At 32.4% G+C, this 18,167-nt stretch overlaps 1 protein-coding gene across 5 annotated transcripts in view; it reads left to right on the top strand.

Moving 5' to 3' along the window:
- Positions 1 to 18,167, top strand: part of LOC124542918 (insulin-like growth factor 2 mRNA-binding protein 1) — a 41,700-nt gene that overhangs the window by 11,418 nt on the left and 12,115 nt on the right. Inside the window, exon 1 of one of the 5 annotated variants that reach the window (XM_047120853.1) lies at positions 9,149 to 9,843. The exons of 2 other annotated variants lie outside the window; for them this stretch is intronic. In XM_047120853.1, coding sequence (XP_046976809.1) covers positions 9,749 to 9,843 — 95 coding nt within the window. In that variant the 5' untranslated portion in view covers positions 9,149 to 9,748. Of the gene's footprint in view, positions 1 to 9,148; positions 9,844 to 18,167 lie in introns of those variants that run through there. 2 more of the 5 variants (XM_047120850.1, XR_006967406.1) reach the window with 2 other exon arrangements.

Below are 18,167 nucleotides of genomic sequence, written 5' to 3'. Positions count from 1 at the left end.
CGCCATGGTGCTCCTGGCGAATGATGACGATGTTGTTTGGGAGTTGTATTCATGTTGTATTCATTTGTACTTCAGTATGTGCCCAATTTAAATAAAAAAAATTCATAAAATCATTTATTTTTAAAAAAAGATGGCCGTTATACAAGCGTATAGTATATACTTACTTATAATATATACTTGAATAATATAAAATGGTTCTTGTGCCCGCATAATAAAATTCTAATTAATACTATTTTTTTCGAACTTATTCAAGCCAGAAGAGTGGGCGCGTCACCGTCGTATTTTGTATATTTTTTTCTATACGACACACAAACCTCAAAAATACAAAAATTTTTTTTTTTTAAATCTCGTCGTCTATGATATTGTAAAATAGACCTACGTAGTAAATACTAATGTCGCATTTGATTAAATATCCAAAGAATACTATTTCATTTTATATTATGATGTTATGTTTTATACTGATATTGATTCGAATTTCAACTAACAATATACTAAAACTAAGGAACTAAATGAATAACATTAAATACTTCCCTTTTTAAAGTATTCTATCACTTAGTCTACTAGACTCAATAAGTCTAGTTTAAGCTTCATTATTTTAATTAATTAAATAAGTATCTAATTAGTTACAAAACAAACACTAACATGTAAATTAAGATTTAAATCTATATTATTTGAGTGAAACAAACGAAATGGCGAATAAAGGGAAATTATTTAGTTATATCTAGAATGAGTGAATGGTTTTCTTTTTTTTTTATAGCAGTTTAACGTTCTGTATGTATAATGTATAATGTCTCTAAAAACCTTTCAGTCGAAGACATAAGCTCTCTTAATTATCTGTTACAAAAAAAATGAAGAATTAAAATTGTCAGAAAATAGTATTTAGGAAATTAGAGGTTCTTATATTATAGACCGCCTTATATAAACTAAATGAGTTAGTTTTTTTTATTTTAAATTATTAAGTCGCTGAGCGGATTAGTTTGTATTTATTTGTATTTTTGACCCACAGAACCAATCCAGTTTGTATAATGCAGTTATAGGGACGTAAGAATCCTAGCAATAACCATAAATTTCAATCAATCTAGCAAACTCTTGGCAAATACTCGTCACATTATGTATAGGACAATTTATGTGGGACTAATATGTTTGGCAAAAATTGACGCAATTCGTTTAAAATATTTAATCGATATACCTATTTGTATGTTAAAGGGATCTGTATGAGTTACATTTTAAATACCCTGCTAAAGAAAAAAAAATTTAAGTTTTTTTTTCCTCATATAGCATCCTTGTAATAGGCTTCACGCACAAGTATCACTTCAAGCTAACTCGAATAAACCAGTTAACGCAGTTAGGCGCGTGATTGTGGACGGTTAGTTTGTTTTCCCCGTTCGTTGCGTTGCTACTCTACACATTTATACTGCACTGCTCTGATATTGAGCAAAAATTTAAAATTGCTTTAAGGAAAGTTCACACATGTTAATTCGTACTGTATCGTAAACGTAAGGTTCTGAAATTTTGGATTAACTTAACTGCTTATAAGCGTATATATTAATCGCATTTCTGCAGACTACAACACTATACTTAATCCTACGAAAATAAGGATATTGTGTAATCAATGCCGGATTATCCATTAGGCAGTGAAGGCAAAATTTGTGTGTTTAAAAAATTTATTGTTCATGAAATTTGTTCAAGGTAATCATTTCTTCTACTGCAATAGGGTGATGGCATATCTTCGTAATATGTTGAAAAATATCGTTACCTTAAATTAACTTAAATTGCGGTACTAGTAAATATACTTACTATATATAATTAGTCCGGTCCTATTGCAATAAGTATTGTGTAATTTGTGTCACGAAAACCTAAGTATACCGTACCTTTTTATATTTAAAACTGAAAAAATAAAATCTATACATACAATAAAATTGGAGTGTAATAGTAATATTAGAATTGCCCTTTTTACACAATTAAAATATTTATTTTACAATTTTTGTCGGTCTGTCTGTCTGTTCCGGCTAATCTCTGGAACGGCTGGACCGATTTTGACGGGACTTTCACTGGCAGATAACTGATATATGATGTAATAGGGGGTAACTTAGGCTACAATAATATTTCTTTTTTGTTAAATTCATACGCGTACAAGGTCGTGGGCACAGCTAGTTAATATACATATCTATTAGTACAGGCCGAAATTAAAAATATGTCAAGTCTTCCACGACCTTGGAAGTCTGAAGTCTGAAATGCCCTATTCCTACCAATAACACTTTTCTAACTCTAGGCTGTTTAATTCATTGATTCAAAAAAATAAGTACCTCCTAAAAATTTATTCATATAAAATAATAATTCAAAACGAAGGTTCTCGAACCTTGACCCCCGCGCGACTTGAATCATATTAACTAGCCACGAGATAAAATTGGCAATATACAATAATGTCATGGCAAGTAAGGTTGTGTTACGAATCAATACGCCGGTATTTGGACCGAATTTTCTACAAGTAGACAATATATACGCTCCGAATGCATTGTGTGTATTTTTATCTCGTCGACACTCGCATGCGCAGTCCCCTAAGATAAACGTAGTAGTAGAGTACTACGTTGAGAGGCCTCCATTTCTCAATGTAGTTGTAGTAGTACTCACACCGCAGGCCGTCGACCGATTTATAGACGTAATTGGTCAGGGCTGTGAAATGTACAATTGTTGGGAAGTGAGGCAGTGGCCTTTACATTATAAGTGATATTTATATCTTTGTTTACGTTAACAAGCACTGGCAAATAGGAAAGTTACTAAATACAGACTAAAAATGATTTAGAATTCGATAGGTCCAGTGCAAAAATGTAATTTTACTGATTCAACAAGGGTTTGGACCTCGAATAATTTCACTAGGCCGTTTTCTTATGGAGGCCATGGGCTGAAGCACCATTTGCTCTAAAATTAATGTATATTTTTGACGAATGTACGGTAAATTTCGTGTGATTGATTTTAGCGAATTGTCCACGGTCAATTTGAGGTTTAGCACTTTATATGCACGTGTGTCTTCTGTGGGGTACCATGTACTCGATCTCGTATTAATTGAAGTAAGTGTCCGTGGTCTAGACGTCCATTTCCTCCGCGCGTTCGTTGACACCAACGGCCCCCCGCGTCCCGGCCAGCCGCCTCGTCGCGCGCCCTCACGATCTAGTACCAACCGGAAACTGCGCGTGTTCGTCACGCTCGCTGGTGTCCTACGCCTCGGAGAACTACTACCGTACAAAAATGACTCACATGTCTAACAGTGGCAAATCACAATTCAGTGCATCGTAATTGAGGAATTGTGCTACTGATAACGCTAAACTTGTATGCATTTTTTTTGTTTTTGTTATTACCATTCATATTCTAAAATTAACTTAATTTTATATACTATATATTTAAGATTAATGATTACTCCCATGAATATCCAATCAAAGGTGTATAAAGCTGATGCACACATGAAGTATACTAATTCAAAATGTAAGTGCTTATATAATAAGGTATTTAACATAGTATACGTTGGGCTAGTCCCATACTGAGACAATGTTGAAAGCTTGCGAACTTTAAAGCTTAGACTCGATACAATGCGGTTAAAGTAGTCGTAACAAACGACTCGGGCGCTAAAGAAATAATTATGTAAACCAGTTTATCCAAGAATAAAATGTATGCATGACGTCGTCATAATTTTACTTTTGTATTTTAAAAGTAAATAGTGTTAGTTGATACGCCAAAGTACGTGTTAATTACGTAATATTATTAATTACACATATTGTTAATAAAGTGGGAACTTAAATCAGATAAAAACTGCGTCTAGTTTTTAGATGATCATTGAAATACTATACTAGCGACCGCCCCGGCTTCGCAGGGGTGCAATGCTGACACTAAACATACTAGATTATTGTCCATGTATTATATACAAAATCCTACCTGTCGAATCAATCTATTAAAAAAAACCGCATCAAAATCGGGTGCGTAATTTTAAAGATCAAAGCATACGTAAGCGGATTTGTTTTATACTATGTACTATGATACATGAATGTCAGTCAGCTCGATGACAAAATAATAGTTGGTGTACAATAAAAATATTCTTGTTGAGAACTGTCAAGGGCCGAGGTAGTGGTAAGTGATAGATACATCACATACCAATTATAGGCGGTTGACATTTCCTTAATTATTCCCTTACATTCGTTAGCAAGAAATACTGTCAATAAACTGATGGACCCTCTTTTATTTAGAAAGAAATCTAAGGAATAATTCCAACATTTTCTAAATAGCCTATAATATGTGTAAATAAGTACGTCCTGTTTACATTTGTGAGTCTGTAAAACTGTTTGAAAGCATTTAACCGCTAAATTAGCCGAATTTTTTAAAATAATTTATAACAATGTTTGAAAATAACCGAAACTCACGATCTAAGGATAATTATATAAAGACACCCGTTACGTAAAGCTATCATGGATAAAACCAATTTTTTTAATGCGCCTCGTACTAACGAGCGAATTTCTCTGAAAATGAATAATATTGGAAGATTTTCATTCAAAACATGTTAGGTACAATACAATCAAGGCAAAATATTCACCAACCATATTCTATTTATTTAAATGAAAAAACAACAGTGTACGTGTACCTAATATCTCAAAATAATCATCTAAAGCAATATTCTATTTTTCTGTCTTACCCTTGCCTTTGTAAACATAAATATGATTATGTAATAAATAGACCAATCTCAACTTATTCGCCATTCCTCACTTAACTGAAACCACAGATAATAATAAGTATAGTACGACATAACTTAGATGTAGCTACGGCAAATTCGTAAAACCGATCACATCCGAATTAGGTACGCTATCCCAAATAATCAATAATTATTTCTTTTGTGAATCTTGAGACAAACGTTATAACTTTATGACCTTATGATATTCGTCAATTTGACACGTCGAGTAACATACACTTGCTTTCTCGGGTTGAATTTAGCGACGAATAGCGTCGAATGGCGCGATAGGGAGCTATTTCTATTGGTTGTGTAAATCGGCAGTTATCGGATTTATTGAGGGCTACGTCTAAGCTGTGTTGCATTATACAGCTATAATGCAAGGCAACTAATGTAACTAATGCAATATGTAACTGAAATAACAATTTAGAAATATCACAGAGATGATAATTTAATTGAAATAACAGTTTATTAACATTAAGAGAGATATTGTGGGCTGAACTTATGTATCGTAGATAAAACTCTAATCTACTTAAGTTTTCAATAACACTATAAAAACATTACAAAAAGTTACAATATTATTTTATTATTATTAAATGCTGGTAGAAAACATCCTGCATAAATAGAAGGAAATTAGTATAACAAAAATTTTTAATTCGTGGGGGCTTGTATTAAATAATAATCTAAATATTTTTTTTAACCCATTTAACACTTTCGTCCAGTTCTAGATCGATACTTAAGTCATAAAATTTGCTAGAGGCTTATGCAATTTCTGTGATGTGTCTGCCTCATAATCTAATATTCGAAATAATTCCACACCACTGTCATCACTGTTATAATATTACATAATTAATAGAAACTACACAGACTTCATTTTCTAAAAACTAAAGTTATCGGCTGACGTTGACGTCACTAGAGAGTAACTTCAAATTGTTTTGGAGAAACTAGGAAGCACTATTTGCATCAGCGTAATATAATGTCTCTTAGTAAGATACCCGTCATCTTATGTACGAATGACAGATGGCTAGTTTCGATTGGAAATGCTTAACCATCGACAGTTCTAATCGACTAATCGAGTACTAATAGTACTAATCGACATTAAAAAGAAAAGTGCGAGCAAAAGAATAGATTGGACTATCTTTAGTTGCTGAAATAGGGATAGATAAGTTGTTGAAAAGGCCCATAAATCAGTGATATTTAGTCAAATATTGAGGTGGTGTCAAGTGGTTTTATATGTTTCAGATGAAGATAAAAATAAGTTTTTAAATTCTTAAATTTTTTTTTAAGTTTTTAAACTTCTCTGAAACTGTAATATTATATTTAACTAATTGTTATTTTATTATATATCAGTTTAAAATTTTATCTAAAAACGTGTTTTTTTGTTTTTATGAAGAAAAAAACAACTACGCGAGTTTTTAACCGATTCTCCTTCGTTAAGAGGCTGCTTTCCTAAACGGTGTAAAATACTAGGAAAAAAAGTGCTGTTTTTGTATAAAGAAAAATTACTTTAGAAATAAAAGCTAGTAAAATAAATTCGATTATAATAGAAAAATTAAAATTAAATTAGGTAAATAATTGAATCCTCTGTGTCATACATGAGCGAGACATCTTTATTTCCTGATTTGCATAACATAATAAATAGTCATTTATAATAATTATTATTATACTTAATTGAAATTATTTTAGTATTTTATCTGAGTGGAAAAGTTAAAAAATATAAACCTAGATTTATTTATTAAATAGCTGCCACTGATTGAGAGCAAAAATGATAAAAAATAAACAGCCACAATCAGTTGACTTACATAGTAATAATAATTAGATAATGGTCATTGTTTTTGATAATTAAGAAAATATATGATTTTCTGTCTTTTAATGTTTTTTTTTTTGGTATTAGGTAACAAATTGCACATAACAGTGTTAAGGCATACGATAGGTACAATAGTTATTTGGATGACTAGGTGACGTGATGATGTTTGAGGCGGGGTGCGGATGGCGTCGCGGCGGCGCGTTGCAGGCGGGTCGGGTGGGGCTGCGTGCCATTGGCCATTGCGGTACCGGGTGAAAAGCCGCGACGCATGCACCTCGATGCACTCCGCCCATTGCTCGTAACATCCGCGCCCTTTCGTTACCTGGTCGTCCTGACCGAGGCCCTCGTGGTCATTGTCGCTCAAGCACTTACCAGAAAATCTAAAGTTATAATCGATTCGAATTTTACCATTCATTGTAGGTTGTGCTAAAAAAGTTTTAAGTTAGTGTCAATATAACCTCATTTAATAGTTTTGTTCACGTTATGTACGACCGTAACATTTAAATTGCTATTAATATTTTTAGATATCGTAAAGACTAATACAAGTTTTACAGATGTCTTTTATCCTCGCAAAGATCTGGGACACGATAATAACGTCTCTAACCCTTTTATAAGGGATGTCACACAAGTAAAAACATCCTTTAAACCAGATCGGTAATTAATTCATAATATTGTCAAGGGGTTCTCATTGCCAGCGGATGTCATCTAACGTTCTTGGCGGTTGCAACGACAGCTCCGCTGCTCGCACTAGCTCATGAGTCTCGTCGCCTTCATCGAAACCTGTTTTTGTTGCGCGGATTGCAATACCGCAAAGTTTTGAGATTCTATATTGTGGTTTACTTATATTACTATTATCAATACTACTATCCGTTACATTCTTTAGTATGTGATTGTATGTATACACTATGACTATGACGTTTTATTTAATTTCTTTACATTTATGACGTTTTTACATATTACCTACTGAATTGTCTTATAATATCTTATATTAGAATTTTAAAATCTATTTACTTATAAGTTAACCTAATTAACAATTTTCACTTATCATAGGTATTATCGTACATCAAATATTATACCTTGATTACATTGGGTGCCAGGTAGATCATAATAATATGCCTGCTAGAAATGTATTCATTAATTTGGTAAAGGGTTAATTTAGAAAATTTTCGTGTGCATTCTTTGTCAAAATAATAGTTCCTAGCTAGCACGTCACGTTGCACTGTCTCATCAAGTATTAATTTATTTTGGACATTGGACAGCGACAATGTTGTAGTAGTGTATTTAAATGTTAGCGTGTGGCAAGCATAATAAGTAGTTGCGCCGGAATTTGTGGCTATTTTCTGCTGTGTTGTACTCATGAAAATTTGCTTTCCACCGATAAAATACCTACCTAAGTTGTACGGGCACACAAAATTATAAAAGCACCACAAAGAAAAACCGAGTGTTTTTGTTAACTTAATCTAAAATCCCAAGACAGGTTTCGTTATGAATACTTAGTTAATACGTAGATAGACCTATGTAGCTGATCATCAGAAATGTAGCTATAAAAGTTTAGTTAACATAATATTAATGTACAAATAATAATATTTTTATACAAAATTACCTTGGAACAAGTTAATTTGGTAAAATAATAAATAAAAAGTAGAGGCCGCTAGTACTGCGTCGATGGCGGGCGGCGCGCGCGGTGCGATTATGAATGGCGCGTGACGCAGTGCTCAGTACCGTCCTATGCAAGCACGCGCGCCCGCGCCGCACTCACTCCGCTGCTCTCGTTCACTGCGCTCGATCGGTACGCTCTCTGCGCCACTACCACGGTTTGCGTTAATTTATTAAAAAACCATAATCTACTGAAAAGTTATATCCAATTTTTTTGCTCAATATATATTAAGCTTAGTCGAGGTGTTCTAGTTCTTTTGATTAGACAGTGTAAGCTCTCTTTAACGAGGTCCGGATCGAGCGAGGGCATAGGGTCTGGATGCGGGCCGTTTGAAGGGCGTTTTCTCCTTGGAATAGCGTCCGTACTCCGGTCGGTTGTTGTTCTAAGGTGAAGCGGGACACGAGGCGGGTGACGCCTGTACCGGACGAAGTAGGCGGTATCTGCCGAACGCCCTCCGCGGGCTTCGGACGGGCGCCGTAGAAAAGGCATTGGCGCGGGGCGCCGTCACACGGACCCACTAACGAATATACTTCACGAACTCTATCGTTTTAGTGGTTGAACATATTTAATCGCCATTATTATCGATACGAATTAATATTTTTATAACGATACGGTTAATTTATTTTAATAGTCTATTTGCAAAAGAGAACAGTATTCTAAACGATTACTATGTGTTTCAAAAACACTACCTAATATTATTGTCAATTGAAAATAGGATAAAGTAAAAAAAACCTTAAAAATTATTGAACGTAACGTTCAACATACCAAAGACGTTAAATTCCTATATACTTTGAAAGTAAAAAAAAATACTTTTGCTATAGCAGTAAACTTAAATAAATAGTAAAAATTGTTGTATCTAGACAACATTGCTTTTTTATCTTAAATAAAACTTTGAAAATATTTTGTATTCCGTATTTATTATTAAAATTTATTTTTTTCGATAAAACAAGATCGATACCGGTACTTCACTAACCTCGCCGCGCTCCCCGCGGCCTCGATTCTGCCACGCCCAGCGCGCGCATTCTCCAACAAAATACACACGAAATGGATGCACAGAGAATCGAGTCGAGCCGGCGTCGCTTGTAGCTCGCGCGGTTCAGTCACGCACGTCACATCAGTCAGTCGAGTAGCGATCTCGATAGCCTGCGAACCGTACGCACGGCGCACACGTGCCCTCGCGCCCGTCCCTTATCCACATCCACACCGCCGCACTCCGCGCGACCATCGCTCTCGGTGCCGATCCGACCGGTGCCTCGCTCGCTTTTGACCTATTATGTAATACGAAAATAAACACCGCGCCTTTAACAGCGAGCACGTGTGCGCACCGGCTGCTGTACATCGCCGTCCACATCCGACCACCAACAAATTCATCTCCATAACCTAAGAAAACGCGATCCTTCATCTTCAATTTGTGTAGCTCCAGTTGCGTCTACTTTGGAAACATATTTTCAATCATTGACAAATTGAGATCGATATTTGCTTTGTCGGTGCCATCATTTCTTTATAATTAATTCAAAGGTGATCAAGTGTTGTAGTGGATTGTTGTTAGTTATCTAATATCAATCTTTGCAAAATGTCTAATTCAATGGAACAGCAATTTGGCGAACTGAGCCTCTCACAGGAGGATCATGACCAAATCTTTGAACAGGAGGATCACCAGGATCAAAGGTTGGTTGATAGTAGAATAATTTTATTTCCTTATTTATATTATATTATGTGTTTTGTAAGATAAATGTAATGTTAAGTCTGACTAAAATTAAGTGTTAACCTCTGGATGCGACGGCCATTGAATTTAAGCTATATTCATTAAAAAGAAGCCAACGAATAAAGTAATCAAAACGTGAATTTACGGTTGAACATAATTCAAATATATTTTAATTATTTAAATAACACGCTAAGAAAAATGACGTCGCTATGAGTCATTTTTTCCTTCAATGGTTACCTAGATATATTTCCAAATAAAAAAACTTTTTAAATTCATAAGTTTATTTTCTAGAACTCCTTAGAACAATTTAAAGTTTTTTATGTTCTGTATTAATTTGTAAACTTCAAATTAATGCTTACTTATCCTTAAATGGTTTATATTTGTAAAATGTGTCATTTTAACCAGAGTATTATTCAATTGTATATTACATATATATAAAAATATACTATATTATATATTTTACAACGAAACCACTATTAGTTAATACTTTTAGTATAACATTATTTTTCAATTCGTTCACTAGTTATCTTATCAAAGAGTACCATTTTCATCGTTATATTTCATCATGTAGTGTGTATAGTATAAATATTCTAAACGAAATGATTACCTTACACTTTTAATATACACGACATTATATTTTTTTAAAACAAATGTTTTATGAACATATTTCCAAATTTTATTTAGAATTTAGACTATAGACTGATCCAATATACAGCTATTATAGATACGTCGTTTTCTGCATTATTTCGCTCAAAAGTTAGTTAATTAGTGCAAATTTCGCGGTAATTTTGGAGTTGCTCGTTACATGATGATACGTAATTTTACGGAATATTGAAATTTCAAGTTAAAAACATTGTTTATTTTAAATAAGAAAAAAATTGTGAATGTTTTGTTCTGTGACTATTAACATATCCAGAAAAGAAAATCATCTAATTCATTTTTTTTTCAAACAAATATGTACAACATGCTGTATATTTAACTGAGCCTGCGGATTTACCCGCGCGAAATGTATAAAACACAAACCCCCAAACCCCGCTCTTTACTCTTTTAGGGTGGACTCAGAACAAAATCCTGATCACGAAGCAATCATTGGGTTGAGACAAATAGCTAATATATTTTTTTTGTTTTGGCCTTTGGCTTATATAAAATAGGTCATATATCTCATCATATCTCTATAAAGCTGTTAAAAAAAATTTGGCAGACTTCCTGTCTGTATGTTATACCTACTAACGCCCCGTCCCGGCTTCGCGAAGGTGAACATAATTTGTTTATTTTTTAAACTTAAACATACCTTTTACTCATATATTTTTTTGTTGTTTTATTTTTATTTTTTTAAATGCAGTAGAATTTTTTTTTCTCTTTCTATAACTTAATATCAGTTGTACATAATATCCATTGAATGGCATAGCCGATTTGAACAATTCAAAAAAGTAATCTATACGAATTGAAATAGTCTTGACAAGAAAATTATTTAATTGCATAAGGATTAAAAAGAAGTATGAATAATATGGTCTAATCTTGGTCGGAATATCTAATTTAACTTTAAAATGTTAATTGTGACATTGTAGATATTAGTATATTCTTTAATATTGTAGAACATACTTTTATTATATAACATATTCGCCGTGTATGCGACGAAAGACGTTTTAGGGACACTTTTCACACATCGGGTTTTTCAAGTTTTAGTAAAGATCCCTAATCTAAATAAACGTAGTCCGTGTTACTCAGGGTAAATGTACTTTTCGAGTCGTGAAAGAATTTTGAAATCTTCATAGTTGTTTATTCATTCGTTTATTAATTTAATTATGTAATATAGGTATAGAGATTTAGGTCATCGCGACTGTTTTGCGTTTTTTAAAGATTCACGATTGAATAGCAATAACATGTCATGTACTATTATTCGACCCAATAGGGTACCATTAAATGAAATAAAGACAGTACATCTCTAAGATTTTATTATATAAATAGGCTTTAATTAAGTAAATCCAACCAAATCAAATTTTTGGTTAATTATTATTTGCAAACCAGAAAAATTCTTTGCATATAGTAAATTCAAATTATTGTTGTTTGTTTTATTATTAATAACTGTGCCTGCGACTCAGTGCGCATTTAACAATATAGGTTAAATGTTAAGTTACTCCGTATTACATCAGCTGTCTGCCAGTGAAAGTCCCGTCAAAATCGGTCCAGTCGTTCCAAAGATAGGTCCAGCCTGAACAAACACAGACCGATTTACTTCTCATACTTTATTGGTTGTATAAGGTGGATAAAAATCAACTTTTCCATATTTCGATTTGTGACGTGCCGAAGAGCCGAATGTTTCTCATGCAACTGACCGAGTAGTCGTTATTCAGTCAGCTTCCGAATACACATTTACACATCTCTTATTATGGGAACGTTCATAATAAACGAATTTGCTCGACCGCCTTTTCTTGCTCAACGTTGCACAATTTGATAACAACGAAAAAGCTTTTTATTTTAATAATGGCGACCCGTCCAGGCTTTACACGGGTGCAATATTGATACTAAATAATTTGTTTATTTACGGCATCACATTAGAAACTTAAATTTATCAGTGTTTCTTCGCTTTATTATACATGTTTTATATGCAAAAACCTTCCTCTGGAACTATCTATGAAAAAACCGCATCAAAATCAGTTGCGTAGTTATAAAAAGCACAGGTACAATATGGACAGCTATAAGCTTATTTATATACTATGTAATGATAATATTGTATTGATGGGGTAGACATTGTCCATCCTGAAGGTTTAATCATTTAAATCGATTTTGTAATTGGATGAGTTGTTTCGGAAATTACCGGCTACGTCCAAACCTACATACCACCACATCTTATAATGTTAATGGCTATATTACCTCCTCCATCTTTGTGATTTTACAGTTTTACGTATTTTCCCTTTTAAGCGGACTGAGACACACAAAACTGGTGATACTTTTGTATGACTCGAGATGATAAATTTCATTGGACGTAAAAACATAAACAATGTATGTTACACATAATATATAAATGTTGCGCAATTCACAAGATGGCATAAAATTAATTATTTCGTTTTATTAATATAATATCTATTTTCTCCCTTTACTGTTTTTATTTTTTAGGAATTTAATTACTAAAAAAATTGTGGTTGACACAAAACGAATAACATATAGTAATACAAATATATTATTATGCAAAAGTAAAGTTGTATCACTATGTATGCATAGATAGCGTGAGTAGATATAGTAAATGTTAGGCTAAAATAAAATTATCGGGTTTTTATCTTAAGACAACAATGTAAATACTATTGACATTTTTTTAATTTGATAATATTAATGAATACTGTTATTATTTAATGAGTATTTTATAAATGATAGTGCACTCATCCAGCCTATTTCATTATATGTTTTTTTAACAAATAACTATAATTTATTTATCGCTTATTCAGTTAAAGTTAAAGCCAAGTGTTCTATTGGTTTAAAAAAATCGTTTTATCGGTAGACCAAACTCACAGTCACCGTAATTTAAAGTAATCTCTCATAATAACTAGCTGCTACATTTTGACTATCTAATAAACTTCCAAGATTGAATGGTAAATATAAAATAACACCGGGTCGAACTTGATAATAAGGCTATTATAAAAAAAATTCACCCTTGACTCTTGTGGAAAAAACATATCCATTATATAGATTATAATTATGTAATGTAATATTTCATTTCATTAAAAAAATGTCTTTTTAGCCGAATTTTGAAGGATCTAAATGCTTTCGATATAAACCAATAACTATTATTTATTATAAGATGAAGTTACAAAGTACTTCAACGTGTAAATTCTCGAAAGAATTATTTAATTATATGTATCGAAATAAAACCGTTGATTTTTATGCAACTAATTCAAATTATAATTATATTAATTATATACTGTTTAATACTATTACTTTTATATTATTCAACGTTAATTACAAAATTTTATGACAACGCTAATGTTAAGTTTTACAAAAATCTGTATACGAAATAGGTAAATCAGCTACATTCCCAACACCGTGCCCACAATAACTTCCATAAGATATTGGGGAACATCTTAGATGACTAGAATTATAGTCCCATAGTACAAACATAGTATTGCTGCAAATCGAAAAATAACACTTCTACTACCTTGTTTGATTTGCCTTGTGCCGTACGATTGACAAATTATACAAGACGAGTAAACATTTTATGCACCCATTACAGTCCTAATTCTCTCTCTCTTTCTCTCTTTCTATTCAGCCTCGTAGCATAAGATCCTTTTTGCAATAAACGTATATATTAATAATTTCGTGCTGGTCTACGATATACCTGATCGAAACGTTTCTACTATTATGCATTTAAAAAAAATAAAGATTATTATACTACAACATATACAATATACTTATTTAAGATATTTCGATATAAATTCCATGAAGAATGAAGTTCAAATTTGTCAATGGGCCGCGATGTTTGACAAAAGAAACTTCCAAATACTTACTACTTTTGAAAGTTATGTTAATTGGAATGTCAATATTACTAAAATTCCCTAGTTAGACATTAAAGTTTGATAGTCGTAATGATGATCACACAGCTTATGAAAAAGTTAAGTGTTATATTAAAAGTAAACGTTAAACCGTATTCGTAAGTTTTATTTCACTTGAGCAATACCGGATTTTCATCTAATTACATAAGTATGAGTTAAGGGACGACGTCTGTATGTATGTTAGATACAAAAGACGAAGTCTGAAGAGGCGCTATAACTTAAAATTCGTTATTTGTTTGATTTGTTTTTAAAGTATTGTTAAGATGGAAAGGTAGTTCAAATAATAAAAGGCATATAGTTTTGTGAATCAATGAGAAATGAAATCGTATAGAGCTGATCGAATCGAAGGAAAGGAGGTCAATAGCTACGGCGTCATGCGTCGCCCCGAGATTAAATTTAGGATCAGGTTAAGGGAATTATGACGTTAAGAAATTAGCGAAGGTGACGGCAGCAGCTATGCAAAAAAAAAGTTAATTATATATTTTAATGTGTGCCATTTTTGTTCTCATATCGACATCACATCAGCTCATTAGGTTAGGAGAAAATAGCATAGTAGTAGGGTTTGAATAATTTCAGAAGAACTCTGTGAAAGATTGAATTGCCTGCCATGCCTGCAAAGCGACTTTAATTTTAGTAAATTTGAGATTAGAATTAATAAAAAAAATTATCATAGTATAGCACTTTTTTTAATGGGAATCAATTTGATTGAAATGATTTTAAACAAAAAAAAAATAACGGAATTAATATAAATATAATAATATCTACGGAATAGACTACGTTATTTTCTATATATATTATTGTAGTTTTGATTGATTATCTGACTATTCTGCCGTGATTAGGGTATTTGTTACGGCGTCTTAGATGGACAAGACTATAATAAAATGTCTCCATTACAATATTATTGTCATTGTACTAACGTTGAGTACCTATCATGCTAACCTGCTTATGACAATCCACCAAATATAAGAGATACAAAAATAATAGATAATATAATTAACTAGCCATACCTACTGCTTTACCCGCAAGAAAATTATTGAATATTATAACTAATCACACATACCATTACGCCCTCGAGAGCGTTAAAGGGGGGGGGGGGGGTCTTTCGAGAGATTATAAAAAACCCATGTCCTAAAACTATACCAAATTCCATCTGAATTGGTTTAGCGGTTAAAATACCAGTATATACATATTATGAATACAAAGAGGCGTTAATATTAAGATTTTTATTTTCTCTAAGAAATGAACTTCAAGAAAGCATCCAATACGTTTGATCTATCTTTAATCGAGACAGAATATGAATTGTTATCGTGTGGATGATAACTAATTGTCTGTTTTCACTGTGTACATATATATGTATACATATACATACATATATTTTTTTGAACTTATCCACTTCAGTTTTACTTTAAAAGTTCCGATAAGAGATGGTGATCGTTGTCTTCTTCGATATTCAAACCGCCGCTTTTCGCGAATCTCAAATGATTAAATTTTTTTGTAAGATCTTGACTAATTATGTCGCGTTAGTTATTTGTCAAGTTTGCTTTGACAATTACTATTAATAAAGTATGTGTAAAATGCAATTTCAGTTACAAATGAAAATATAGGGTTTTTGCTATTTTGCAACACTTAACGATAAATTCTGATAACATGAAATACTATAGCTGGGTCGATATCATACATAAGTTGTCATAATGTGCATTTAATACAGATTTCGATGCAAACCTAGTTTGTTATAATGTTTTTGTATATAATATGACAAGCTGATTTTTACATATTATATATGTAAGAAGGACTTACAACTGGCGTGGACCGGAGGTGGTGCACCTGCCGGTCGGCAGGTGGCGACGGGAGCGCACGTGCCTCGCCGTGCAACCGGCCCTTGTCCGATTGCAGTGGGCTTTTTATATCCATCGACAGTAACTGATGGGATTTACGTCGATAACGCATCGGAAGTAATATCGCTTTAGAATAGACTTCCTTTCCGTTTCAAAATGCGTTTAATATTTAACGATTTTTATCTTTTTTTAATTACATTCGTTAAACCAGTGAGCTGTTGTAAAAATTGTCCGTAATACAATCACTATTCACGCAAAATTTCTTAATAAGTAAATCGTAAATATAAACAAAAGCTTTAGGTGGTACACTCATGTGTTTTTAACGACAGTTTTATTTTAATTTGAATTTAAATAAACATAAGTTTTATTGGGTCAATGGAACCGTGTTGGAATGCGCTTAAGTTTCGATATTATACGATCTATTCGCTAATAATTAATCTATTATTATACCTTATAAACCACTTAATCACAGTTTTAACCATTATAATTCCAACCTCAACATCATTGATCTTTCTCAAGATAAATCTCTTGACGTGTTAATAAAAAAGTTGTCACTTTTATCGCGAATACTATGTATGCGACGCCCGCATTATTTTAGATACAATACATTCGGGACTCCGTTTATCGTATGCACGGCAGTTACTTAGAGGTCATGCAACATCTGTTATTTTAATAATCTTATTTTTACACAGTCGTATAATAAATATTAAAACGACAGTTGGTTTATGTTACTTCAATGTTAAAGGGGTTCTTATAAATTACAGGAAGGTCCTTTGACTGTATTCATAATTCGATACTAAGTTCATAAATTTCATACAAATTGTGGGTATATGAAAATGGTTATGTAGGATACGTAGGATCAAAACTCATCAATAAGTCATAACAATTGTCTATTTGTAAAGAATGAAGTCCTTCCGATAGATTTCAGAAACTGATACTGCTCTCATCTAACAGCGCCTAGCCAATTGAATTGCTTGGGATATGACAATTGTTTGTGCCTCATATCTTTATATGAAGGAAGTTTATTTGCCGCACATCAAATTTATACATAACACATAATCTGATGCACGGCAATTCGGCAAAGTAAGTTCACGCAGGACCTAACGGTTTCATGCTTCCGGAGACCATGAGAGAAAGTTACAGATAATCACGTCATATCAACTGTTGTGCTAAATACTATACTCTTCTATCTTAACAAAAATACAATATTTCAAGTTTAAAATAAATAACTTTTGCATATAGTATTTCTCGTTGTAAATATCGCTTGATATTTTAAACAACTTCTACTATAATGTATTTATAAAAAGAGGTATCTAGTATAAAGCTTATTTTGAACTGTTCATTATAATAAAATTCCTAAATTAAATTTAAATTATACATTAGAAGCATTCACTTCATTATTGATTGTCAAATAATCACAACCATTATCCAACTAAATCCGAATTACTGTTGTTACAGCAAGCAACAAGGAATTGATGTCTCTTAAGTCTTGTTTGTGATGTTTGAACTTTGAACCATATATCGACACATGGCGCAATACTTGTTTTTTTGTTACAAGCTATTGTTGTTCTTATAAATATGTAATAAAAAATCTCATTAAGTGACAAAATAAAAAAATGTTCGCTCCAATTGAATCGATTTTCACCTGTTCAGTAGTATACCATTGCACACCATAATAATATGACCAGGGACAGACAGTGACTTGAGAATGACCGCCGTAGCCTAAATCGGTCACCAAGATCACGACTATGATTGTTTACATTCATATGCATTTAGTATAGCCGTATTATACAAAGATCGTTTTTTTAATTAATTTAATTTAAAAATTAAATCACTCCTAAATTCATTAGCAATATAAAAAATAATATTAACTGAATTCTTAGTACCTATATAAAAAAATATATCTTC

Source organism: Vanessa cardui, chromosome Z (genome assembly GCF_905220365.1).
Source record: "Vanessa cardui chromosome Z, ilVanCard2.1, whole genome shotgun sequence".
Lineage (NCBI taxonomy): Eukaryota > Metazoa > Arthropoda > Insecta > Lepidoptera > Nymphalidae > Vanessa > Vanessa cardui.
Note: the sequence above shows the minus strand (reverse complement) of the source record. Positions and strands in the feature narration are given on the sequence as shown.